This window comes from Mus caroli, chromosome 6, assembly GCF_900094665.2.
Source record: "Mus caroli chromosome 6, CAROLI_EIJ_v1.1, whole genome shotgun sequence".
NCBI classification, from domain to species: domain Eukaryota; kingdom Metazoa; phylum Chordata; class Mammalia; order Rodentia; family Muridae; genus Mus; species Mus caroli.
The window spans coordinates 109,502,951-109,530,080 of record NC_034575.1 but is presented as its reverse complement, the minus strand read 5'-3'; the positions used below and the strand labels follow the sequence as shown (position 1 = coordinate 109,530,080).

The following is a 27,130-nucleotide window of genomic DNA, read 5'->3' as shown; positions in this document are numbered from 1 at the left end:
GGGAAGCTTGCCAGCAAAGGAGCGAGAAGCCTGTCATTCCAAAGTTACTTAGCATTACACAGTAGGACTAGGACTAGGACCCCTAATTATGCTCAGGATAATGGGTGACTATCACATTGGCTCTGGTCTCACTGTCTGGCCTTGAACTCATAGTGATGCTTAAGTCTCTTGAAGTGTGAGGATCTTGGGTATGCGGCGCCACACCCAGCTACATCCCTTTCAAGCTAGATGGCCCTGTAAGAATTAAGGCAGTGTACTACATACGTGGCCTCGGGCCCAGGGGCAGGCAGACACTCAGGCCTCTTCTCCTTTCCCAGCCCAAAGAAGACCTGAGCTCAGGGAAGGGAGCATAGCTGCAGGGTGAGCCGCAGCCCTCGTTCATCCCTCTGTGAGCCTCAGAGTGGGTTTCAAGGGTGTGGGACTCCATGCCTTCTCTAGAGGTCTGTAAATGGCCAGAGGAGATATTCTGAATTGCCACAATGATGAGGGGGTTGCATATGACCCCCAGTGAATCTCTACATTACAAGGAACTGTGTGTTCCCCAGTGTTTCCTGGCCGTGATGTAGGTAGAACTATCTATCAGCTTGTAGTTTCTGAGTCCAGAAGCCCAATTCTATTTCCGTGAAGCCACAAACCTGCTGCATACTTTAACCTGCTCAGAACGTCTGAGCTAGCTCTTGTGTGATTGGCAGGAAGCCTGGGTGTGGCTTGGGCTGTGTCTCTGGATCCCATGCCACATCTGTAAGTAGGGAACTCCTGACTCTGTGAGGCTACAGGCCTCAAATGGCTACGGAGTGTGAGGTGTAGGCAGGCCACCATCCATACGGTGAAACACAGTCATTTTGTGATGGGTGGTTTCCTTCTGTCTCCCTTCACTGGTGGGCACCACATTCCTGCCACTCCTGCAGGGTGCAGTCTGTGGGCAGCTGGGAGAGACACTGGCTGCATTTAGGGAGGATGGCACAAATCACATCATGGAAAGGGGCGTGGTCTGAAACAGAAGCGCTGGCTCTGTCTGTCGGAATCCTGCTTCCTTTCTGTGGTGACAAACATCTAGCCTAGAGGTCAGGAGTCATGTCCTCAAGCCAGATAGATCCAGTCTAGGGTTTACTAGCTGAACACTCTAGGGACATTAGGTGATCTTGATAATCCTGAACTGTTTGTAACATGGGCTGCCATGGACCCAAAGGCTTGTAAATGGGCACAGGAGTTGTTTCTATGGAGACCCCCATGTTTCTATACAGACCAAAGTTAAGTCTCAGCTGCTTTATTTTTGTTGTTAGTATTTTCCCTGCAATCCTACCCTGACCTGACCAGGCTACGGTATCCCCTCAGTTCTTGCTCACCAGATGCCTATGGGGAAAGGGCTGGCCCAGATGGACCAGGGAGCAGATATGTCTGTACTGGAACCATCTGAGCTCCATCTGGAACCAGGCACAGCTCCTGGCTTCCTGCTAGGATGGAGGATGTGGGGAGAAGGGCATCTACCACCCAGAATCTCCCTAAACTCCATGCAGGGTCCTGAATCCCCCACCACTACTGGGGTCCTGGAAAGCCCTGGGCCAATCCTTAGGCTTTGGATTTGTAGGGTCTCCTCTCAGGATTCTGCACTGATCTGAAAACTCTTGGGATGGGCCAGGTTCCTGCCCACAAGGCTCAGCCCAGCCCTCAGCACAGGAGGCCACTGCTGTTCCCTAGGATTGAACCTCCAAGGACTTCCACTTGGCTCGGACAAGCCTCCAGATTCAAAGCTCATAGCACACGGACTTTGGAGCAGACGGCATTAGCTTGTCTTCTCATCCTGGTGTCTCTGTCTGTTGTCACTCAATGGTGTTCTCCTTCCTAAACAAGCTAAGGCTAAGATCAGCCCCAGTGGCACTCACCTCCTGCCATGGGTGACACACTCCAAGGTCTTGCGCCTTTCCCCATGGCCACAGAAGCAGAGGACAGCTACTCAAGCCTCAGAGTACCCTGAGCTTTCTCTTTGTCCTTTGACCTCCAGCTGTGACATGAGCAGTCCCTGGGGTGGTGACAAAATTGGCACTCCATCAAGAGCTGGCTGGGATCCCTAGGGAGAAACCATTACATCTGCTCTGAGGAGGTCATGGTCCAGCCAGGGTAACACTCATGCGACTGTGGTTCAGAGTTGTGTGTTGAGATGGTGCCAGAGGCCTTGAGCCTCCTTGGGTAAGGAAGGCCAAGCGATTCTGCCTCTGCCTAGGTAGGATGTGAAATGGGAAGTAAGAGCTAACACTGGAGTCAGGCATTGAAGGATGGACAGGCGCTTCCCCAGGACATCAGACTCGCCCCTTCAATCCCTAGGCTAAAAATTCTGGCCACTCTTAGCCCACACCTTTCTTCCTGAGTGACAGAGGATAGGGGAGGGATCAAGGATGAAAGACAACTCCTGTTTGGACTGAATCCTACCCAAAGTCAGTGGTTTCCTCAGACTGTTTCCAAAGCTTGAGTGTCTCCCCAGATGAGTATCACAGGATACAAGTTCCCTGAGACACCCCGCCCCGCCACCGCCGCCTGATGTTATACAACAGAAAACAATCAAAAATCAAAATAAACTCCAGAAATACTAGGTCAAATAAAGCAAAGTAACTTTATGAAACTTTATGACAGGACTTCTCAGAGACTTTAGAGAAAAAATAAAACACAATTGGTGTGTTTTAAATGAATTTTTGAAATAAAAATATCATAGCAAGTATTTAACATACAGTGAACCGATATCTTTCTCTGAGTCTTTCTAGCTGTGTACGGGTCTATAAGGTCTCATAAGTTCATGTCAATAGTACTGCCATTGTTCCCATTTGACAGACAGGAAGAGTGAGGCAACTCAAGAAAGATTTCACTTCCCACAATCCAATGAGACATAGTAGAGTTGAGACTCAAAGCCAGACTCTGTCCAACCAAGTCCCACCCCTTAACGGGGGTGAGGAGCTAAGAGACCCTGAGAGAAGTCTCTCAAGGCTATCCAACAGAGAACCCCTTTCCACTCATGCTCCCCAGAACAGCTATGGCAAACACTTCTAGGAGACTCTGAAAGCCATGAAAGGCCGCTCAGAGCCCAGCTTCTCCTTCCTTTTCCCCACTCATGCCTGTAACCAATCACCCACAGACACCAAGGACGGTGGATTTGGGTTCACGGCTTTGAAACCCAGTAAGACCAGCTGGTGCTGTTGTTTTGGACTTGAGGTGGTGCTGAGGCAGGAGCAAATGGCAGCATTAAGACAGTCACCCTTGCCCAGGAAGCAAACAGAAAGAAGGGAAAGTTGCCAAGGTCTCTCAATCCCCTTCCAGGGATAGCTTCCAAATGGCCTACAGAGCTCCCACTAGACCCTACCTCTTAAAGGTCCTGCCACTTCCCAGGGGCATCATGGTTTGCAGCCAAGCCATAAAGACACAGGCCTTGAGGTGGGTCACTTACCCAAAGCATAGCACTGGATGGCTCATTGCAATGGAGAGATGGCAGGCTAGACCAGGAAATGGGGATGGTATGGCATTAATTCTGAGTCTAACAGCAGCAGGTCCCAGCTCTCTCCAGGTTTGACCTCCTGCACTCTCTGCCCTTAACCTTGACCAGTCACTAGCACAAGCAGGGAGATTTGGCTGAGGCAGTACCATCCCATGGTCTGAGTTTGGGACTGAATAACAAGGGGGGAAGGGAGGAACCACTGAAACTTTTCTCCAGGTGATGCGCTTTTCTCATCTCTGCTTCCTGACTGTCTTAGTTGTTTTGTTTTGTTTGCAATAAACCATTCTGACAAAAGCAACTTAAGGAAAGAAGAGAGATTTACTCCAGTTCCCAGTCCAAGGTGCCGTCCACCATAGCAGAGGGTCACAGTCTGAAGCAGAGACCTGTGCGCAGGTCCCTCTTCATTCAGTCCAGGACCTGGACCGCAATGGTGCCAGGCACATCTCAAGTGAGTCTTTCCACAGCAATTGATGCAATGAAGAAAATCCCTCAGGGCTAGTGAGATGATTCAACCAATAAACACACATCCTGCCAAGCCTTAAGACCTGAGTTCAAACCCTGGGACCCAGCTCGTTGAAGAAGAGAATTAACTCTCACAAGGCGTCCTCAACTTCCACGTGTGCATCATGCACACACTGGGGTGGGGTTGGGATGGGTTTCTGTTGATGTAATAAAACTCTGACCAAAAGCGAAGTTAGGGAGGAAAGGGTTTATTTGGCTTACACTTCCAGGTCACAGTCCGTCAATAAAGGAAGCCAGGGCAGAAAGCCAAAACAGGAACTTGAAACAGAAACCTTGGAGGCAGATGCTTGCTGGCTCTCTCGGGTTCAGGCTCGGATGCTTTCTGTACACCACCCAGGACTATCTGCCTAGGGATGCTTCTACCCACAGTGGGTGGGGTTCTCCTGTATCACTTAATAATCGAGACACTCACAGGCCCATCTGATCTAGGACAGTCTTCAACTGAGGCTTTCCTCTCGGATGACTCTAGGATGTGTAGAGTTGACAATTAAAGCTGAGACAGACAGACATATACACACACTAAATAAATTATCAAGTAGATTGATTTTAATCTTAAAAATAAAATCCCTCGTAGGTGTACTCATAAGACAACTTAATCTAGACAACCTCCTCCTGAGACTTCCTCTCAGATGTTTCGGATCCTGCAAAGCAGACAACTGAAATTAACATCACATTGGCTGAGGACAGGATGTGACCAGCCACTCCACACTCCTTCTGCTATGTCTATCCACCTCAGTGGACTGTATCCCTCTGAACTATGAGCCAACATAAAACCAACTCTTCTCCCTCCCTCCCCTCCTGCCTGCCTGCCTGCCTGCCTGCCTCCCTGCCTCCCTGCCTGCCTCCCTGCCTGCCTTCCTGCCTTAAAGGTCTCAGTAATGAAGAGAATAATAGCATACTGCACAGATAACAATGACACAGAGCTGCACCTAAAAACAAAAAGAAACAAAACAAAACAAAATCCAAAAAACATTGAATCTAGCCAGGCGGGTCCAAGAACCAATCCATTAAACAGATTAGAAAACTGAGGCTCAGGGAGGCCATTCCTCTGTCTTACAGCTCAAGGTTCCAACATGGTCTTGGGAGTCCAGGCGCTGAGTTCTAGAGGCTACAAAACTTGAAGCTGACTTCTTAAATGGGACAGAGGAGGCCCATAAACAATGGACACACAGGAAGGATTCAGCAAAAGCTATGTGATGGGTTGGTGAGGAGAAGGGGAAACACTTCTTGCTAGAATGAGGTGCCAGAACAGGACAGGGCACAGAAGGATGCTTGGATGAAGAGACCAGGCAACAGCATAGAATCGCTCCTGTCTGCACACTGTGACAAGGGCACCGGAGGACCGGAGGACTTGATGGCATGTTAAAGGTGTTCAAGGGAAGTGACTGCACAGGCTCTTACTGAGCAAAGGGGCAATGGCAGGTGGGCAGCAGTCACCAGATGAGTCACACCCTGGCGCCAGTCTGCATGAGTCCTGGATCCCTCCATCTGCCTGCCCCGACTTAATTCCTCAGAGCCTGTCACTTGGCATAATGAGCTGGTGAGAGCAGCCATAGGGTGAGCAAGGGAATGACGTCCCTCCCGCCCCCATCCCTCCTCTGGGCCTCTTCTGTTTCTCCATCTTTTCGTTTCCATGACAGCATCTGGCAACGAGATGTCTACTTCGGAATGCTGGCAGGGATGGTCCACAGGGTAGAGGCAGAGGCTGCAGAAGGGAGGGTGGTCTGACCTCCCAGACTCACTATCTGGGTACTACCACCTAAGACTTTACAGCTACCATTCCTACTCCTTACTCGAGCCAGGAGAGGACGGATGACGCAGAGAGGCACCAGGGCTACCCAGTTCTGCTTATAGAACATGTCAGAAGCCCACCTCATCTCACACCCTCTGGTCACACCCTGCTCTTTGTCCCATCTGCCTCACTCATTGGAACAGCACCAGTGTCCCAGTCTATCTGATACTTCTTGCTTTCTTTCTTCATTGTTCCAGGTGATTAGAGCTAGAACAACATTTGACACACCACCCGTTGCTGGTGGTCCAGAATTTCCCTGTGGCTCTCAGGGTCATCTAAACAGAAGTCAAGACATCACAATGACCAGGGATGTCCTCCATTGAATGTTTGATCTCTCCCATGGCCACCTTACTCACTATGCAAATTCATTCATGTCTTCCTCCTCTCTCTAGAACATTCCAAACTACTTCCATCCCAAGGCCTTTCTAATGCCTCTTCCCAGAATAGTCTTCTTCAGGAGTGCCCCTCCAGGCTTCCCTCAATCCAAACACCCGCCTCTGACTCTCTAGGTAAAGAGACCTCTGGTCCTCACATCCCAGGGTCCTTGGTAGTACCTGTTCACCTCTTGCAAAATTAAGTGGGACATAAGAACTTGTCTTTCTTAATGACTTCCTAGAAGAAATTCATGTTCCTTATTGAACAGTCTCTAGAGAAAGGCTATTTGGGCAGGATCTGGGGGATGCTCCTTGATACTCTCTGTGAGATGGTGGCCATTTCTGAGGACAGGGGCCCAAGACGTTGGTGTCATATACCACACACCCCAGGCCATTCACCTATTCCTGTGCAGGGACCCTCCTACCCTCATGCCTACTGCTCAATCCCCTGAGTACCATACTGTACAGTAACCAAGGGCCTCCTTCTTACCAACCCCCCCCCACACACACACACTTGTGCGCGCACACACACAAACACACACATACACAAGAACAAAGTTCTAGGTGGGCAGGACCTCTTGTCTAGTCCATTCTTGTCCCTTATCAACCAGTACTTTGGTCCCCAACACTGAGGCAATGAAATAATCCTTATTGCTGAATTCTGTTGAATGAATAAATGAGTTCTATGGGTCACAAGGCTCCTCTGGAGGGCGGCTGAGCATGTGGCTCTGTCACCCTAGTCACTAGGAACAGGACCAGTCACAGTCAGTCATCCATTGGCTCTATATGGTGTGGTTGGGTAAACTGTGTCCAAGTGGTCCCTGGATAACAAAACTAAGTAGGAGAAAAGAAGAGGAAAGGAGAGGAGAGGAGGGGAGGGGAGGGGGAATCAAGAGTATCAGGTACAAAATAAAGACTGGCTGATAAAGAAGCCAGTCACACCCATAAACGCCTACAGTTGTTAACAATCAAGAGCCNGAGAAGAGAAGAGAAGAGAAGAGAAGAGAAGAGAAGAGAAGAGAAGAGAAGAGAAGAGAAGAGAAGAGAAGAGAAGAGAAGAGAAGAGCAGATATATAAAGCTGTGGGGCTGCAGAGGCACAGGGCCATGGACCATGAACAAGAGACATCACAGCCAGCAGTCGTCCAAGATGAAAGGTGTCATGGGTCAGCAGAGGAGAGGACACAGGATATCAAGGACTCGCAGAGGAAGGAAAAGATGTAGCAGGCCTAGAGAATCGAGGGGACAACAGGAACTGTGGGACAAGAGAAGTCTCAGGGTGGCAATGGCAGCAGGTTAGAATCTGGCCTGGGTAGAGCCTTCCCATCTCAGCAGGGAGCCCAGGAGTCAGCACAGGAGTAGACAGGCAGAACGGATGCTCAGTAAACACATAGAGAGTGATGGAGAGGCATGCCAGGAGCAGAGGACTGGGCAGCCAATGGTCATCTTGCTTTCCTGCCCTGGCTTTGGAAAACAATACCTTACTGCAGAGATGTACTGTAAATGGACCCTTAGCTCCCCACAGGGTCTGCCGTGTGTAATAACACTGTTTGGTCTTGCTCTTGTCCACTTATCTGGGCAACCAGCCCTTACCCAAGCCAAATGCATGATTTTGGCTATTCCCAACCCCAGCAGGGAGAATCAGCAGCCCGCCTGGCAATGCCATGGCAAGGGACACCAGACAAGAGACTTTTGTGTGCTTTTCACTGGTTTTTAAGCAGCTTTGGTGAGAAATAAGGCATACCCCCATGACATTTACCATTTTTAGCAGGGGAGGGTCATCTTGCTACTCTACCATAGGCTGGCCTCAAACTCAGGATTTTCTGCTTCAGCCTCCTGACCACTGAAGTGCAGGCACAAACCATTTAACAACATTCACCTATTTCATATAAATTTTATCACAATAAAATATTTGTAAATTCTCACCCACATGGGAACATGGGATGAGTAGGTAGAGAAAGTGGGAAGACATGAAACTAAGGATATAGTTCAGCCATATGCAGGGGAGATCTGGCTGTCCAGTGTGGACCAAGCAAGCAAGTGAATGGTGCCAGGCCAGCAGTCACAGAACCTGTGGTTTGAATTCCAAATTTTACTTAGCACACCTGGGAAGGATAACGCAAGAGTGGCCTTAGAGGTCAGGAGACCTGGGCTCCAAAGTTAGCGCTGCCACCAATAGGAGCTGTGCCCTGGAGAAGTTCCCCTCTGTGTTAGTCAGCTTTCAATCGCTGTGACGAAAGAGCAGAGGCAATCAACTTAAAGGGAATGAGAGATACCTTGGCTCACAGAGGTTTTAGTTCATGGTTACTTGGCCTTGCTTCTTTGGGCCTGTGTTAACACCATAAGCAATGACAGTGGCACATACTGTCACTTCAGGGTCACTGTCTTTGTAGTGGCAAGAAGCAGGGGATGTGGGGGAGGGGAGGAAGGGGCTTCAGGTCCCACTATCTCTTCAAGGACATGTCCCGGATGGCCTAACATCCTCTTCTCAGGCCTCAACTCCCAAAGGTTCTATGGCTCCCAACAGCAGCACAGGCAGGGGCCTCGAGGTGACACACACTGACGATCCAACTCTTTCGGCTCCCAGCTCATCGCAAAGATGCAGATAACAGCAATCCCAACCTCACAAGGTTCCTCAGAGGGTGGATGAGGCGACACTCAAACGTGCAGCATCCTGCCCAACTCCCAGCAGATGCTCTGCACACACCATTATCACCCCCGCCTCGGGTCAGGTGATGCTGGCAAGCCTAATGAGGGTAATTTCCCCAGGAAGCACGGATGTAGAGATGCTCAACTTGAAAACAAGTGTTCTCAGAGTGGCATTCAGAGTCCGTGGGGCACAGCTCTGCATCTGAGATAAAAGGGGCAGGGCACATTCAGAAACAAAACAAAACAAAAGAAAAAAAAAACTGACTTCTGCAGGGATTTCTCTCCAGCCAATCACTGAGAAGCATGGGACTAGCCACTGAGGTCATCCTTACCTTTTGACACCAGAGGAGCAGGCCAGTCCAGTGTCAGTCCTGAACCTGTTCTCTGGGTCTTTGATTCGCCCCAAAGCACTTCCACACAAAGCTCAGTTTTGGGCTTTCCTGTCAGTTCAGGCTTTTCCCCTACAGAGATATCAGGAAACAGCCAACATCAGGTTTCCCCAGAACCATGTGCCCAGCCTGGAGCTCAGGGCACGGGGTACACACACACACACACACACACAGCCTCTGCAAACGCCCATGTTTCACTGTTAGGAGAGGGTTAAATGGCCAAAATCAGCCTGACTTTCTACATGAAGACCTGCAAGAACCGGTTAAATGTGGCCATTCCTAGGCCTGTACCAGGCAGGTGGCATCACACTCCAAGTGGCTTTGTGACACAGTAGAAGGGAGCCAGAAGATCCCAGTTCAAGCTGTGGCTTGGCTACACAGTAGCTGTGTGCAGCTGCTGAGCGAGTCGCTCACTCTGAGTTTCCCTTTGTATCGTCCTCTCCCTGTGTCCCTCTTAGTTATCTACCTTGTTTCCGATCAGGATAGCAGGCCATAGCTGTACAGTGTCCTTGAGGCACAGAATTTCCGGATACCCACAAACAGCCTCCAACTCCTATTCAACCTTCGTGAGCCTCAGCTGCTGACCCAGGCACTGTCTTCCCTATTGCTTTTAGACAAGCCGGATTCTGTTTGGTCCCTAGAACTTCAGAGGGAAGTCTCCTGTGCAGGTGCCCATCAAAAGGCCTGTGTAGGCATCTAACTACTTCCTCCGAAGCCTCCATAGAGGAAGCAGGTGGAAGGAGCAAGTTCATCTGAATGGGAAACTATATAATCTTTACTCCTTCGGGAACTGAGAGACAGCTTCTCACACTCCACATCAGCATGCATTGCACACCCTGTGCCTGCAGCCCTCTGTGGAGAGGAGAAGTGTAAGGGGATAAGCAAGCATATTTTGTCTGTGCATAAGAAGATCTTTTTAGGAGAAAACCAACCAAACAAGAGTTCCTCCAGTTTCCACCTCTGAAACACTAGAGTCTGGCTGTGTAGGCAAGCTGGTTCTTCCCATTACCTCATAACGAATCCACTGTGTGACAGAGGCATTCAGCAAGGTCCATGGAATCAGGCAGAAGTACAGGACTCCCCCCTCAGTCCCTCCCACTTTCATCACACCCACCCTATCACAGCCGCACTCATCTCTCTACACAGAGCATCCCAGCCTGTCCCACCAGGTTCCTTTTCATTACTTCCTGCTAAGTTCCCAGGTCACCGCCCTCTGAAGGGCATACACCCTTCTAGTCTCTCAACCTTAACTAGCACAGCTCACCTCACTCCTTCAGTCATTCACTCGCTCATTCATTCATTCAGCAGTCTCCTGAGTATCTCTGTATTTCCTGCACTGTGATGGATGTAAAAGTATAATAAGGAGCCAGTCACCACCTGTGTCCTCAGACTGCTCACACCCGAGGAAGAATGATGGCGACGGTGAGAAATACAGTGTGATAGACATAGGTCCAAGGGGGGGGCTGCTGTGAGGCCAGGGAAGATCGTAGCCCAGGCTGTGGGTGATCAGGGTGGGCTTCCTAGAGGAAGGCACAGCTAGCTTGAGTCCTAGAGCTGGGAAGCAGGAGAGGCATGTCTGTGTCTACGTGAGTACATATAATCATGTGGCCAGATATGACTGCGACTCATCCCTAGTACAGGCTGGCAGTGTAGACGGTAGAGCCCCTGCCACACATCCAGCTCCCTGAGGTGAAGAGGCCTAGCAGAGCCAGGTCACTTACTTTCTTCTGTGCAGTTACCAAGCAGCCTGGTCAGAGTGGGCCTGGAAGCCACAGTGTGGCCAGGACGCTCTGCTGTCTGTGATTTCTGTCCTAGGTAGGTTTCTATCGCTGTGATAAAACACTACCACCATAAGCTACTTGGTGAAGAGAAAAGGGTTTATTTCAGCTTGCAGCTTGGAGTCCAGCACTGAGGAAACCAGGGCAAGAACTCAAGGTGGGAAGCTAGAGTTAGGAACTGAAGCAGAAGCCATAAAGAAACGTTGTTTACTGGCTTGCTCCCCATAGCTCACTGCTTTCTTAAACACCCAGGACCATCCGGCCAGGGCCCTCCCCCATCAACCAGCAATTAAGAAAATGCCCTACGGACTTGCTTACAGACAAACTGATGGAGGCATTTTCTCAATTGGCATTCCCTCTTCCTGGGTGACCCTGGCTTGTGTCAAGTTGACAAAAAAAAAAAAGTAACGGGGACACTGTGCATGCTGTCCGTGTGATTCTGCCATTTACTCTCATCACCTGCCAGCACATTCATCAGCGTCATCTTTCTTGCTTCAGCCTAGGGCTCATTCCTTGTAAGGGCACTAGATGTCATCACTGGGTTTGGAACAGGAGGTGACATGGTCAGACTCTACCCTGGAACAATCTCCGGTAGTAACGATGGGCTTTGGGAGGCACCGGGGAAGGTGACAGGGTCCAGTGAAGGGAAGTGGAAAGCTATGCTAAAGCTGAGGCAGGGAGGATGCAGGGGATGGGCTTAGCGATCAGTGGGATGCAGCCACCTGTCACCTATGGCAACTACCCTATCTCCTAAGGGCCCCAGCCCCTGTGTGTCCAGGCCCCACTGCTGCCCTGCAGACTCCACTCACTGAGCATGCTCCAGCAGATAGAGCCCCATTCCTAGCTCCCCGAAGTGGGCAAGTGGCACCATGCCTGCAGAACTGTGAATCCCCTGCAGAGGCTCTGCCTATGAGGTTGTGTCTAGTCTACCCTAAGTGCAAAACCAAACTGAGTCCCCACCCCATGAAGAAAAGAGCCAAACACAGTGAACTTAGCCAAGAACACGGCTTCAGCACCACCCCTAACAATGGCCGCTTGCCCTTGCCCCAGCATGCCACCTGCCCAGTGTTCCCTCACTGACTCCTAACAGCTGTCCTGCCTCCTTCTCTCGGTGGCTGTCTCCCCTTGCCTGGATCTCCACAGAAGTTTTCCCATGTCTGCCCATGCCTCTGATGTGTCAGCCACCACCTCCAGCCTCCGTGGGTGCACGAACGCTCACCTCCCCAAGTGGTTGAGCAAACAGGATGACCTAAGGAAGAGAAGTGCCCAGGGCTCATTTCCTGGCCTGTCAGTGGGATGGTGACCCTGCATCTTCAATCCTCTGCTTACACAGGTAATTAGTCAGCACCCAACACCTTGGACTGACGTGCCTCCCCACCCTTGCTGAGCCAGCCATTTCTCCCATTTACTTTCCATACAACTCAATACACAGACACACGCTCACACTCACATGGATCGAAACGGAAATGTGCAAACAGGGCAGTGCATAGGTTGCCAGGCTCTCCCCCAAGAAGGAGGGGCTGTCTGGCCAGTGCCCAGCACTGCTGCACCTGGGCAGGAACCCAGCCAGTTCTGCCTTCCAGCCACTCACTCTCGGCCCCGCTGATTGGCAATCACGGTGACATTTTGTTCTCCAGCTGCCTTGCCTTTTATCTTCCTCCAGTTGGACAGAGCTTTAGCTGGGCAAAGCCTCCTGTGCACCCAGCCCCCTACAGGAGAGGCGAGGGAGGAAACATCGTCTATCTCATGTTCCTGACTTACTAATGGAAGGCCTCAGTCAAGCCCGGTGCCAGGTGCTGTGAGAATCAATCGATAAATTACCGACAAATATTTATCAAGCTCCTGAAGCAATCGTGAAAAGGGTTTGCCTCCAGCCAGGGTTTCCTAGGCCATTCAACTTCACAGTCTGAGAGGCCCTGCATTAAACAGAGACATCGTGGTGGGCTACACAGCTACCTGTTAGCTTGCATTGGATAGGTTTTTATTGTGCACCTACTAGGTGCCAGCTGCTAACAAAGTCATTGCAGGTGAAGGGATACCAGCAAATACTGTTCCCATACTATAGGTTGCTGGGAGCTGTGCAGATAACCAAAGAGAGACTGGTCAGGTCACAGGTTGGAGCAAGACAGTCATCCCTAAGGAGGAGCCAGCTGGGGTCTGGGACACTGGGCTCTCAATAAGGCTATAAGATGGGTATCACCATTTTACCCCTTTTCCAGATAAGGAAACTGAGGCCAGGGAGATTAAAATGCTTCCCTGGAAGCCAAAGTTTGGAGCCCAGGAGCCTGAAGAGGTGACCTCAGTGGTTAAGAATACTTGCTGCTCTTCCAGAGGATTTCCAGCACCCACTTGTGAATTCATAGCCATTCAGTTCTAGGGGACCCGATGCTCTCTGTCTGGTCTCTTTGCACACCAGTATGAACAGACATAATTGCAGCCAAACAGGTCCAGGAAAAGACCCAGAAGTCCCAGTGATGGCCACCAAACCCACCTGTCCCTAGGCTCTAGCGTGCCTTACCTAGGAAACCTTGGCAAACACCAGTGGTGCTCAACAACTTATGGACTCTGAGCTGCTTCTCCACAGAAAACACTAATGTCACTCAGAAAGGGCCACACAGGCCCTGACATTCAGGAACAGGGCCAAACCATTGCAAACTGACAATCCAATAAACCGATAGCTGACTTCCTGGAGGGGGGGGGGTCCAGGCAGCTGCTTATTAATCAGCTTATTTAATACACTTATGCCCCTGTTGTCGATGCTTTTCAAATATTAATTCTCTCAAGCTTCATGACTCATTTAATACTCATAAACGATGCTGGCAGTAAATTGTCAGGCATCACCAAGGGACAGGGATGTGACATGATTCATTATGAGACACGTGCCATTCCATTGCCACACAAACACAGCAGACTGGCAGAGGCTGCCACATACCTAGGCTGTATAGCATGAACCACTGCCCCCAGCTGCAAGTCAGCACAGCCTGTGAGTATACCACAAGCGCCAGCAACACACAGTGAGCGTTCAGACATCTAGACATGTCTAAGCTAACATGGCTGCACGCCTGAAATCCCAGCACCTGGGAAGCTGAGGCAGGTGGCCATCCTGAGCTACACAGAAAGATTATCCTGGGCTACAGAGCGAGACTCTTGTCTTCTTTAATAACCAATCAAGCAAACAAACAAATACCATAAATAGGAGCTGGAGGGATGGGATGGCTCAGCAGCTAAGAGCAGAGCACCTGGGTTCTGTTCCCAGGGCTCACGTGGCATCTTAGAACCATCAGCTACTCCAGTCCCAGTGGCTCTGATGACCTCTTCTGGTCTCCTCTAGTACTGCATGCATGGGAGGCATGGCCATATAGGCAAATTTTCAAAACACATAAAGACTTTTTTAAGGGGAGAAAAAAAAATAAATAAATAAATAAATGAAAAAAATCCAGATATAGAAAAGATGCAGTCAAAATATATTAAATAAGATGAAAACTGGGCCACCTGTTGCTGCTCCTATGGTGGGATCGATCCTACAGGGCAGAGAATACTCTGAGAGCCTGTAAAGCCTAGGGAAAGTTCTATTCACTGCCAGAGACTTCGGGAACATTGTACATGACGCCTCTGTAAGAATGGTCATAATACTTAAGAAGTATTTATTTTATGTGTATGGTTGTGCATGCATGTAGTCTGTGCACTATGTTCTTGCCTAGTAACCATGGGGACAAGAGAGCATCAGATCCCATTGAACTGGAGTTACAGGTGGTGGTGAGCCACCATGTGACTGCTGAGGATTGAACTCAGGTCTTCTGCAAGAACAACTAACACTCTTACCCACTGAGCCATTTTACTAGCTGTGTGTGTGTGTGTACATGTGTGTGTGTGCATATGTGTATTAGTGGAAATTGTTGTGGGTGTGTATTTTAGTAGAGGTTGTTGGTTTTGTGTATATGTGTGTTAGTGGAGGTTGTTGGTTGTTTTGCGTGTTGTTTTGTGTGGAGGTTGTGTGTGTGTTAGTGGAGGTTGTTGGCTTTGTGTGTGTGTGTATGCGTTACTGGAGGTTGTGGGTTTTTGTGTGCATTTATATGTGTTAGTGAGGTTGCTGGTTGTATCTGTGTATGTGTTAGCGGAGGTTGTTGGTTGTGTGCATGTGTGCGTGTGTGTGTGTGTGTGTGTGTGTGTGTTGTTTTTGAGGCAGAGCCTCACGTCTCCCAGGCTAGCCTCACACTCACTATGTAGCCAGCAATGAGCATGCACTCCTGATTCCCCCACCTCCCTGCAGCTGCTCTCATGGGCGTGTGCTCTCATCATACCTGGGCTTAATTGTCATTATAATTATTTTACCTTTCAAACATGTTTGTTAAAATATAAGGCATAAACACGTATGTGAACTGAGGCCTTGCATATGTCCCACTGATTGATCTTATAACATCACTGCCTGTGGTGACAACATCTGTTCTGCCTCATGGTAATCTTAGGAGATACTGACCTCCCTTCAACCCATCTTTGCTCAAAATAGCATTATATGGCACAAGACTGTACTGTCACACAGCTAACTACACCGGGAGGGCATCAAGTTACAAATAAGTCAGGACATTTGACCAGGACACAATCTGGAAGGTGGTGGGCCCAAGACAGAGCCCTGTGTCCCCAGCCCTGAGCCCTGGCTGGATTGGCAAGTGGCACTGTACAGCTGAATCTGTGTATGCAACAGTCTCTCTTGCCCTTTCTGCTTCAAATATGCCTATTCTTAGGGAGAAACAGGAATGGCCTGATTTAAATGCAAGATCATCCTTCCCCTAGATTCATACAGGGAGCCTTGGGAGACACTGGCAAGAGCCGGGCCATCTGCAGTTCTCCAGGGAGGCTGAAGCCAAGTTACCCAGAGAGCCCAGAGAGAGGTCCCTGGGACTGCAAAAACCACGGTGAGTGAGACCCCCAGGGACAAGTCTTATTCAAAGCCCTGAGTTCATATGTGTGGCCCGGCTATAACTCTGTGCAAGGGACAACAGTGTGCATTTCCTTAATGAGGATCAGTGAGCCTCTTCAAGAACAGAGAAAAGCCAGCGAGCAAATGAAAGAAGCCCAGCTAAATCAAGAGACTACATGGAAATTGCCTAGAAAGGCAGGCATCTGGGAGCTTAAAATACATTTGGTAGCTATAAAATGCACCTGGGTAGGCATTTGGTAGTTATAAAATACATTTGGTAGCTATAAAATACACGCTATACAAATAGCCCTCAAGTCTGCAGCTCAGTCCCTCTCCTCCGTACCTCCTCGGTACCTACATAGACCTCAGAAGGCCTCTTTCTGCCTGCTAGTCCACCTGTCTGCCTGTTTCCAGCCAGCAATGGCCACCAGGCTTGCTGAAACGAGTATGAGGTTTTTTTTTTGTTTTTTGTTTTTTGTTTTTTGTTTTGCCTGACCTCTTCTCTACCTTGACCTTAAGGGTCACTGAGGATGGTTCCAAGTTCAGATTCTGTGTTGTGCTTTCTCCTTGAAAAACCACACCCTTCTCATACCCACCAGGCTTACAGGTAAAACAACTACACACACACACACACACACACACACACACACACCTTTGCCCTGATGCCCAAAGCAACAGTTCCTTGGTTAAGCTCTTTGAAGCCACCTCGTCTCCTGCCTCTACTGACTACTCAAGCCAGTGGGACAAAGCAGAACAGCCCAGCCCAGCCCAGTAGCCTGCGGCCAATGTCAGTTGTGACTCATGCTGCTGGTGTTCCTACAGCTGCGTGGCATTCCACTTGTCGCTGGGCCTCCAGAGACAAAGCCATCCAGCTCTGATACAGGAAGCAAGAACGGGAAGAGACAAGGGAGGAAGGAAGATTCTGGAGACAGAACGAAGAGGCAAGAAGCCAACCGTTTCACTCTGAAACACAAAACCAATGATGATAATTAACTAGCACCCTTGCTTTCCCTCATCTGGAAGAAGTAGGTAGTGACCACCCATAGTGTCATTATAGTGACTAAGAAAGACGATCCAAATCAGTACAGAGCCTGGCACATCCAGCAAAGAGGACCAAGGAAAGATTCTAGCTGAGAAACTCAGCCAGATCTACCCAGAAGAGTGAGAGAGGAGGTGGGAATGATGTCAGGAAGAGATACAGTATTAGGTCAAAGGTCCTGCAGAAACTAGCATGAGAGGAGAGCCCCTGCCACCAGCTGGAAGAGGATGGATGTGGAGGAAGTCAAGTACCTGGGTCTCTGGCTGTCCTAGGGAGTGATGAATCACCAGCCCACAGCAGCAGGAGCAAGCTCAGGAGGAGACCCAACTGCAGCCCACAAGCATCGGGTTTCACTCGTGACTGAGTCTCCTCCCTCTGGGGGTCCTGCGTTGGCAGACACCTCATGCAATGTGTGTGGCTGGGCTCACCCCATGCCACTCAGGATGGATGGTTGGCAGCCTCTGTCCGTTTCTGCGCTAGGCAGTCGGAGCCTCTCAATGTTAGTAAGTTCTTCTGGGATTTGGCTGAGCTGGCTTTCTTCCCCACCCTCCACGTGTGTGTCCACCCAATGTGGCCCCACCGGTGACCTCCGGCAAAGACCGGAGGAAGAACAGCTCCCTGCTTCAGCAACTGCTTCCTGCACAGAAGAAGGTGAAACCCATCCAAAGTCTGATAAATAAGCTTGACTATGTAAATCACCAGGCATTTCACCCGTGAACTTGCATTACCGTCTGATGGTAAAAGATCAGCCGTCGAGATGCTGCAGGATAATGAGAGGTAGGTTTATGCCAAAGAAGCAAAAATTGGGGTCATTTATCAAGTTAAAATGGCGGGGGAGAAAGATCGCATGGTCAGGCTGACCTAGGAAAAGCATCTGTAAAAGTCTACTTCCATTTATGACTAAGAAGAAAAGAAAACCCCAGAAAACCAGACATTGGGAATGTAAGGGACTTCTTTAGCCTGACAGTGATTTACCACAAACCTAGAGTCAAACCATACTTAACCTGCAAATTAGAACAGCTCCTACACAGGCCTCGCAAAAGGCTCAGTGCCCACAGGACTCTTTAATTCATCATACTGAGGACTTAGGACGAACAGGAGAATTAGAAAGGGATGGAGTTGCTCATTGTATCTCCGATCACTGTACACACCATGCTTTCTAACGAATCTACTAAGACAGTGTTTAATTAGTAAGAGGGGTAGCCAATATCTCTGGTTGCAAAATCAATTTTGCAAAATGCAAATGTGCTTCCTGGAATAACAAGAAACCAACAGAACTTTAATTTAAAAGATATAAACGTCTAACAGATACAGCAGCCTCAAGCTATCAAGTACCTGGGAACATGTCTAACAAAAGATGTATTCATCAAAAGAAAATTAAGAGCCTAGCTGATGGAGACATATGCCTTTAATCCCAGTACTTAGGAGGCAGAGGCAGGTAGATTACTGAGTTGAGACCAGTCTGGTCTATAGAGTGAGTTACAGGACAGGCAGAACTACATAAAGAAACCCTGTTTTAAATACATATATATATATATATATATATATATATATATATATATATATATATATATATATATATATATATATATATATATATATATATATATATATATATATATAAAATCAGAGAGAGGGGGGAGGGGAGAGGGAAGGAGGGAGAGACAGAGACAGACAGATGGACAGATAGACATGGACAGAGACGGAGAGGGACAGAAACAGAGACAGAGAGGAGATAAATTATTATGAATTTATTCTCTTAAAATAGTTACAGAGCTCTAACAAAATCGTTACAGAAACCCTACAATGAAAAGAGTTACAATGTTCATGAAAGACTTAACACTACACATTCCACCCTCTAGAGGGCAACAAGGAGCTTGACAATAACAACGGGGACTTGGAAATCAGAGTAAACTCTAAACTCAGTAAACTCTGGTCTTCCATCAGGGGCAGTGATCTGGGGAGACCTAGGTAGCCTTGGATGGAAGGTCTAGAAAGCCCTGACTCACAGCAGGGTATCAACATGGGAGAAGCAGGGATTCCTGTAGGAAGCAACTCAATGACAGCAACCCACCCAGAGACCCATCGGAGGCAGAAGCAGGGATACTGGGGACCCTGCTGCCTAGCATCCCTCTGTTGTTTGACTCCACCACTGCCAGCCACAGCACAGAAGGACCTGAGGTTCCATCTCACACTGCTTTTAGACTCTGGTGTGTATTTATCTTGTTTGTAGAAATCGCTAGAAGCATCCACACTGTTCCATCAATTCTTTTGAACCTTACTTTCCTCCCCTGAAAGTAAGAACAGGTATTCCTGCCTCCCTGTTAGGAGGAAACAAATACTAAAACACTCTTGTAGAGTGTTGTCTAACTACAGGGCATTCTTCTGGCTTGTACTATTGCTTCTTTGTAGACTGTGGGTAAGAGAATAACATTCTATTTCCTAGACAGGACAACAGTATCCTTCCACTGTCTGTCTCTGTCTCCAAAGGCATCACTGAGTCCTTTACTCTGATCCTAACATTTCATCAATTAGTTCTCACAGCAAACGCTAGGGGAGGTGTGTGCTATCCAGCTCCATTCCACAGAAGAAAAAGCCAAGGCTCAGTTCTCCATTAGGCATCCATAACTGCCTTTCGTAAGAAAGACACAGTCCCTGCTCTACAGAGTCATCCTCTAGTTGGGAACCCATCCACACCTCACAGATGAACTGGCAGACCCCACATCCAAACTCAACTCCAGTGGACTCCAGTGGCTACACTTTCAACTCATCCCCGGAGTTGCCTTCATCCTCCTCTCCCACTCCATCCTCTTTAACGACACAGTGGTTGCTAACACATTCTTCTAGCTGAAACAAGGTGCAAAGGCCCTTGCCATGAAAGCAAGTGAGAGCTGTTAGCTTCTTCGGTCCATGTGATCCTCCTGCAGGATCATTGGAGAATTACCAAGGGGTTGATGAATGCACTCAAAAGGCGAGGCACCCCACTCCCCACCCCGCCCTGAGCAGCATCAGGAGCATTGTCCCCTAAGAGTGTGTGGCTGAGTCCTCTGCCACCATTAATGGCAGAAGTGAGTCACTTATAAGTAAGATGCAGAAGCTTTGTTATAATTACATCCCGAGACTCAGCAATGCTCCGCATCACTGTGAAAGAGAGGGCAGCGGGTGACTGGGGCTTGAATGATCCTCTGCCAGGTACGGCTTTCAGATAAAGCGTCTTGGATCAGGAGCAGTTACAGCTAATGCCCAGCCTGAATGCTAATGAGAGTTATTTACAATTGCATGTAATTCTTTGCCATTTATACGCTCAAGCCGCTCCCCCCACTCTTCCCGTCCTTTCTTTGCCTGCCTATCTGAGTTAATCTTGAGAAACAGACACTGGTAAGGATGATTCATGGCCATTTCACAGATGAGGATACTGGAGTCCACGGTTATTCAGGACTCAGGGACGGAAATGAGTTTCAACCTTGAGTATGCTTCCCTGGGAGGGAGAGCCTGCAGAACTCTTTATGCTTTCTCCTTGCTCGGAAGGCATGTGGTATCCCCACAGCCAGCCGCACGCGCCCAGAGGCAGTAGCTGGTGTCCTCTGTTGGGACAGCTATGGCCAGATCTTGCGTAATAGACCGATAGACCTCACACATGCCCTTTAACCCCGTGACTGTCAACTTGTGCCTCTTCCTTGGAGAACCCAAGCAATGACCACACAGTTCAAATCCAGGCTGAGAGGCAGGAAACAACTTCTCGGCCCTCCAACCCAAGACTCCCCAAGCTCACCCCAGTCTGACCACTTCCGTTTAGAAAACGTGTGTTTGAAAACTGTCCCGGATCCATACCACACAGGAGCACAGAGCTGAGCCTGCCAGCGGAAGGAGACAGATCTGGGTGGCAGTGAGAATGACAGCAATGTCTGGAGCATCCCTGGGGCCTGGCCCCGAGGTGGCTGGCTGAGGAGTCCTCTACCTGTTAGAATTAGAGGCTACAAGAAGGACCTTTTTACCATATACAACATCTAACTAGATCTGCCCCATTTTTACAGCTGAGAAAGCCATGAGGCTTGGGGCTGGAGATGTAGCTCAGTGGCCGAGTATTTGTCTAGCATGAACAAGGCTCCCCAGGTGGATTCCAAGCATCACAGAACAAAACCAACACAGCAAGGGGTGCACAATGTCCAGGAGCTCAGAGGCTTGCCTTGCTGGGTCTGTCAGTGTCACAGTGACAACTGCTGCATGTACCATGGCACTTTGGTGAATTACAAGGTATCTTTGCAGTGCTGTATCAATGTGACACGGTTAATTCTCCCGATACCCCCCCCCCCCGTGCAGGGATAAAGGAACCATGAACATCTCCAATCAAATCATGGGGAAACAGATATAGGCATAGAAACTTGTCAATGGCGCATAAGAGACAGCATGATGACCGGACCCAGAAATGTACCTTCAACCTATCCGCCATGCCTTGGTACTGAGGAAAAGCCTCGGTGCTTCTGCCAGGCGTTCCTTGACTATAGAAAGGAGTGTAGGCAGGAGAGAAGTTCACACACAAATGCCTCCCCACAACCCTCAGCTCAGGGCTGGGGACCCCGTGCAGGCCACAACTGCCCAGTGTTGGGGGAGGGGTGCTAGGATCGTGGCAGGTAGCACAGCTCTGAAATCAGAGATGGGGAATACCCAGGTTTTGCAGGTCTTTGACATATTTCAAAACAGCATCAGTCAAACCCTGTCCTCCACCAGGAGCAAGGTTCTGGGGGCAGCTAGGTGGCCCTGATGGAAGGTCCAGCAAGTCCTGAGATACAGCAGAGTATCAACATGGGCGGAGCAGGGATTCCTAGGAAGCTACTCAATGACAGCAACCCACCCAGAGACCCATCGGAGGCAGAAGCAGGGATGCTGCGGACCCTGTTGCCTAGCATCCCTCTATTGTTTGTCTCCACCGCTGCGAGCCACAGCACAGAAGGACCTGAGGTTCCATCTGCCTCTTGAGTTTCACTGATAATCTAAGATACAGGCAAGATTGGTTGGTACTCAATCCACTCCACCACGGACCAGCTGGCCGACTCTAGACAATCTATTGAACCTCTCTGAGTGTCCACCTGTCGCTCAATAACGGTACCTTGCATGGCTGCTGTATAAACTATGTTAATCCCTAACCATCTCATAACCATGGCGGGGGGGGGGGCTTTTTCTCTGTCTCCAAGGATTGCGGGTGACCTTCAGGCCCCCAAGAGTGTCGGATCTCCACCTACTTTCTCCTTTTTATTCCAGTAAAACACTTCACCCCTGGTTCAGGGTCCTGCCCTTCCTCCTTCCCACCCCCACCCCCCAATAACAGAACGCGCTCTCAGAGCAGTCAGCCTGGGGATCTTCCAGTTCCCTCAGCTCCATTCCGTCTGGAGGTGGGAGCCCCCTGTCGGAGGAGAGCCACCCTGCCTGGAACAACCCTGTGTCTCCATCGCCCAGGCAAGCAAGCGCCTTAAAGGTGGCTTCTGTAAAGACCAGTTGTGCTCTGATTCAAGACTCTAACTTTCAGAGCAACACGGCGTAAATTGCAGAATTTGGTATTCCCCTAACGCTCTCTCGGAAAAGGCAGCCCTCAAGGATCTTCTCTGCCATCAGAACACACCCTGGCCACAGTATCAAGTCTTCTGGTTCGGCCAGGAAACGACGTTAAAGCCGGCTAGGAAAGGAGGGAGCGCTGGCTCAGACGCTTCTCATACCCAGACACCTGGTTTGGGTTCCACCTAGCTAAGAAGCTTGGATTCATCCAATCCAGTCTCAAGGCTCTTCTCTAAGAGACAACTTTCCCTCCCCAAGCCTCAGTTTCCTCCTCTGTAAAGTGGGTATACTAGTAATACCTGGGTCTCGGAGATTCAGAAGGATTTGAGATAGTGGATGTCCAGAGCTTGGCACGGAGATCGCACCTCAACCCAGAGTCTGTGTCCACGGTTAGCATCAAAGCCAAACCCTGAGGAATCTCGGGGAGCCGCTGAGGCGGCCCCCTGGCCCAGAAATCGGGAGGCGGACTCTAACCGGTGAGCCCGGCCCCAGCTCCGGGAAGCCACAGGTGTTTGCGCTTACGGGCGTAGCAGCCACAGCTCCGCTACCCTGCCCAGGCCGCCAGAGCATCCGGCGCGCCCACCTCGTGCGGCCACCTGCGGGATGTCCCCACCGCCCTACGGGGGCGCGGAGCTCAGAGCTGGGCCTGAGCGCATCCTCACTCTCCTCCTGTCGCCCGCCACCGGGTTCCCGCCCCTGCCCGCGCTGCGCTACGACTCACCCGCGCCAGCTCCGGGGAAAGTTTGGCGGCGGCGGCCAGACTGCTCGGTGCGGTGGCGGAGGCGGCCGCGGGGGTGGCGGGAGCACGCGGAGGCGGCCTCGGGGGAGGAGCCGCTGAGAGGCCCGCCCACCAGCAGCCCCAGGGCACCCTCCCCCGCCCATCTTCTACCGCCGCGCCCCGCATCTGTGGCGGAGCCCTGAGCTTGGCAAGAAGCCAAGGATGGATCCGAAGCCTGGCGACAGCCCTCCGCCACTGCCACCGCATGCTAACCCGGGGGCACGCAGAGCCACAGACCAGACCTCAGATAAGGAGGAGCTGACAAGATTCTTCGCAAATTCAACCACAGGTGGACCAAGGGACTAGTTGGGTTTTTTGTTTTGTTTTGTTTGTTTTTTGTTTTGGTTTTTTGTTTTTTAAATTAGTGACACTGATTGATACGGATCACCAAGACTCCGGAGGTTTAGAACCGCACAACCACTGTTTCTCTGGATCCTGAAGAATGAATGCGCTCTCGCCCTCTCCCTCCCTCTTTCCTTCCTTCCCTCCTGTCCTCATCCTGCAAGTGCTGTGCTGAAACTCAGGGCCTTGCGCTGAGCTATCCCGACCTTGTTCAACTTTCATTGTACCATTTCACTTAGGAACCTGTGCCCGGCTAAGAGGGGAAGGCGAGGTGTGTGCGTGTGTGTGTGTGTGTGTGTGTGTGTGTGTGTGTGTGTGTGTGTGTTAGGGAAACTTAAGGAACTGGTTTTTTTGTTTGTTTGTTTGTTTGTTTGTTTTTTGGGTTTTGTTTTTCTGAGCTAGGAGAGGGCGTTTCTCCTTCTTTGCTAGGGAAAACCCTTTTAACGTACAATTGTGGCTTCAGATGGCAACAGTCAGGGAAGGGAGGACAACTGAGGAAGAGAAGTGGCTCCTCTTTGCTATGACACCGTGCCCCCTAGAAGGGGCTCATCCTCCCACAGTGGTATGTAGTTGTGGGAATGCAGGCCCGGCCCCGTGTGGCTCAGTTCCAGACTTGTATGGATGCCTTAGTCCCCTCCTCTTAGCCCTGATTTAAATCTCAAACTACACCAGAAAAAAGAAGCAGTCATCAGCCCTATTTACAGGGCTGATGGGCAGGTTTTGTAGCTTCTACTGCGTCCTCACTGAGAGAACTGCACTTCTAGCCTAACCAGCCCAAGTCCAAAGGCCAAAGTTTTTAACACAGTGGGGCGGAGGACAAGTTAATGATGCCATTTACACAAAGGGCTTACTTGGTAAGAACCTCGATGTAGTCCTTGACCTTGAGCCTGTCTGTGCCTGCCTGGAAGGTGGGACTCCAGACTCATTTGAAATGCCCTTAGGAACCCAGGCAACAGGTGGCTGAATTCAGAACTGCTGGCAGGCCTGGGTGCCAACTCTGCCAGACCCTGACCCTCTCTGACCTGTACCTCCGGAGACGAAGGAGCCCAGGAATCCACAGCACGTTCTACTTCCAGTTGCTACTCTAGGGCCTCCATATGTATACTTTTTGGGACTAATGCACTGTTTGGAACTGAAGGAGTGACCAGAATCGCACCTGTTATAAACTGTAAGGCAAGATATTTCCTCTTCACAGCTGTGGAGTGTACAGGAGTCGGAGCGTATGGCAGAGAGCCTTGGAAATCATCTCTTTTCTTCCTGAAAGTCAGCAGTGGCCCGATAACTTGGAATTCTGCTTGAGAAGGTTTCACTTCCTAAGGCCTATTTGTGGTCTTGTTCTACCCATGGGATTTTTAGAAAAATCAGCATTTTAGAAACAGTATGTCAGGCATTATTTGAAGCCTCTATTGTTTTGGGGGTTTTGTGTTTTGTTTATTTTGGTGTCATTTTGTGACTGACAGAGCATAGGGTAACCTGGGCCACGTCTAGCTGAAGTCAGCCAACTACCAAGAGATAGGAGCAAGTGAAAAAACAAGACTAGTCCTCCTGTCCTCCTGTCCTCCTGTCCTCCTGTCCTTCCATCCTGTGGAGGCTCTTCCCTGAGAGGAGTCAACTTGCCTGTTTCTCAGAGCAGCTCAAAGGGAGGCTCTGTCTTCATCTGGTTTGCAAATGAGAAAGCTGAGTGTTCTTGATTGGCTAAGCCTGAGTCACATGCTGATCTAGTCTAGTCAACTGCTCCTTCAGGATCTTGAGATTAAAAGAGGGCAAGAGATGGTTCCCCAGATTTAGGTGTGATGAGCAGAATGTGGCATTGGATCTGGGGGTTGCAGGAGTCCCCTCTCTCCAGAACAGTTTTTGGGATTGGGTCAGTGTGTGTGTGTGTGTGTGTGTGTGTGTGTGTGTGTGTGTAGGTCAGGGCAGCCTTTGGCACTGGTAGGTACTCAGTAACCGAGTGACCTCCCTTCCTTCCTCTTCTGGAAAACAGGAACTGTGGCTCACCAAACCCAGGCCAGCTTCTCCCTATTCACATAGAGAAACTGAGGAAGATCCGTAGAAGGGACTTGTCCAAGGTACCCCAACCTTGTCAGCCATAGAAACATGACTGACTGGGTACAAATCCCACCCAAAGCTGTCAGCTGTCAGTCAAGTTGCAGCTCCACCCCCCACACACACACTGGTGAGGAGGGAGCTGACTGCTTTCATAGACAAGACTGGAAACTCACAAAGCCTTCCCAACCCAGAGGAAGTGAGTACCACTTATGTTGGGCTCTCAAGTCATGCCACAAGCTCTAGACAACGTAGTTCTGGGCAGAGTGCCCAATCAGCTCCCCACCCATTAGAGCTTACATCAGCCAGTTCCTCAGGGGACAGCACACTCTGGGTGCTGAGAGACCCCCAAAGGTGTTCTTATGAAACTACCCAGATTAGACAAGATGGCTCTTTGCTTGACTGCTCCTCTGCTTGGTTTGAGAGAGCAAAGTGCATGTTACAGGACCAGAGTGGGGAGAAGAGCAGGCTGTCCTTCAGTCATCAATGTCAGCCTTTCAGTAGGCTCTCACCCAAGTCCCAGTCCCTGGCCTTAGACAGTGTTTCAGTTTGGATCTGGAATGTCCTCAAAGGCTCATCATGTGTTCAAGCCTTGGTCCCCAGCTGGTGACACTATTGGAGAGGGTGGGGAATAGGAGTTGGGGCTCAGAGGGAAGAAGCAGGCCTCTGGGAACAGGATCTGATGGTTGTATTTTATCCCCTGCTCCTTCCTCTTAGTCTTTCCCTCTCTCTTTGCTTCCTGGGCACCATGATATAAGCAGTCTCTCCCTCCCCAATGAGCTTCTGTTGCTTTGAGCTTCTGCCTCAATTTGGGCCCAAAATAATGGAGCAGACCATTGGAAGCCATGAGTTAAAAAAAACCCTGGAAGCCATGAGTTAGAACAACCCTTTCTCATCCCAAAAGTTGACCTTTTTTCCCAGAAAATTTGTCACAGTGATAGAAAGCTAAAACTGGAAGTCTTATTCTTCCACTTCAAGGTTGACAAGATACATGTTGGGGAATAAGTCTGTCTATCTATCTTACTGTTTGTCTGTCTATCTGAAGGGACTCTAGCCAGCTCAAGCATGGCAACATGGCTTTGGCAAGTCTTGCTCTTTCCCCCTATTCCCTTTGCCTTGCTAAACAACTGTTAGATTATATCCCCAAACCTAACCACCAAGGTCTACTCCCTATCTGGCCACTTCCTCCTCTTGAGGCTGACCACCAAAGTCCAGCTATCCAAGTACTGAAGGACAGCAATAAGAAACCCTCTTTGTCTCACCTAATTAATGTGTCTGACTAAATTAAACACCTCATCCTGGCTCAGGGTTTCTCTTTATAAACTGTCACTTGCCTATGGCATGTCTGTCTCTTCTCTATCCAGAGGCAGTCCTTTGTTATCATCCTGCCTCTGCCTCTGCCTCTGCCTCTGCCTCTGCCTCTGCCTCTGCCTCTGCCTCTGCCTCTGCCTCTGCCTCTGCCTCTGCCTCTGCC

The 27,130-nt window shown here is 49.8% G+C and overlaps 1 protein-coding gene across 4 annotated transcripts in view; it reads right to left on the bottom strand.

Annotated features, from left to right (window-relative positions):
- Hrh1 (histamine receptor H1) overlaps positions 1-23,248 on the bottom strand; it is an 86,817-nt gene extending 63,569 nt beyond the window's left edge. Inside the window, exon 1 of one of the 4 annotated variants that reach the window (XR_003836956.1) lies at positions 1,884-1,941. Coding sequence is in view for 1 of the 4 variants with exons in the window: in XM_021165405.2 (XP_021021064.1) it covers positions 1,884-1,929 (46 nt within the window). In the remaining 3 variants the exon portion in view is untranslated. Of the gene's footprint in view, positions 1-1,883; positions 2,054-22,789 lie in introns of those variants that run through there. The other 3 variants (XM_029478821.1, XM_029478820.1, XM_021165405.2) reach the window with 3 other exon arrangements.
- Positions 23,249-27,130: the final 3,882 nt, after the last annotated feature.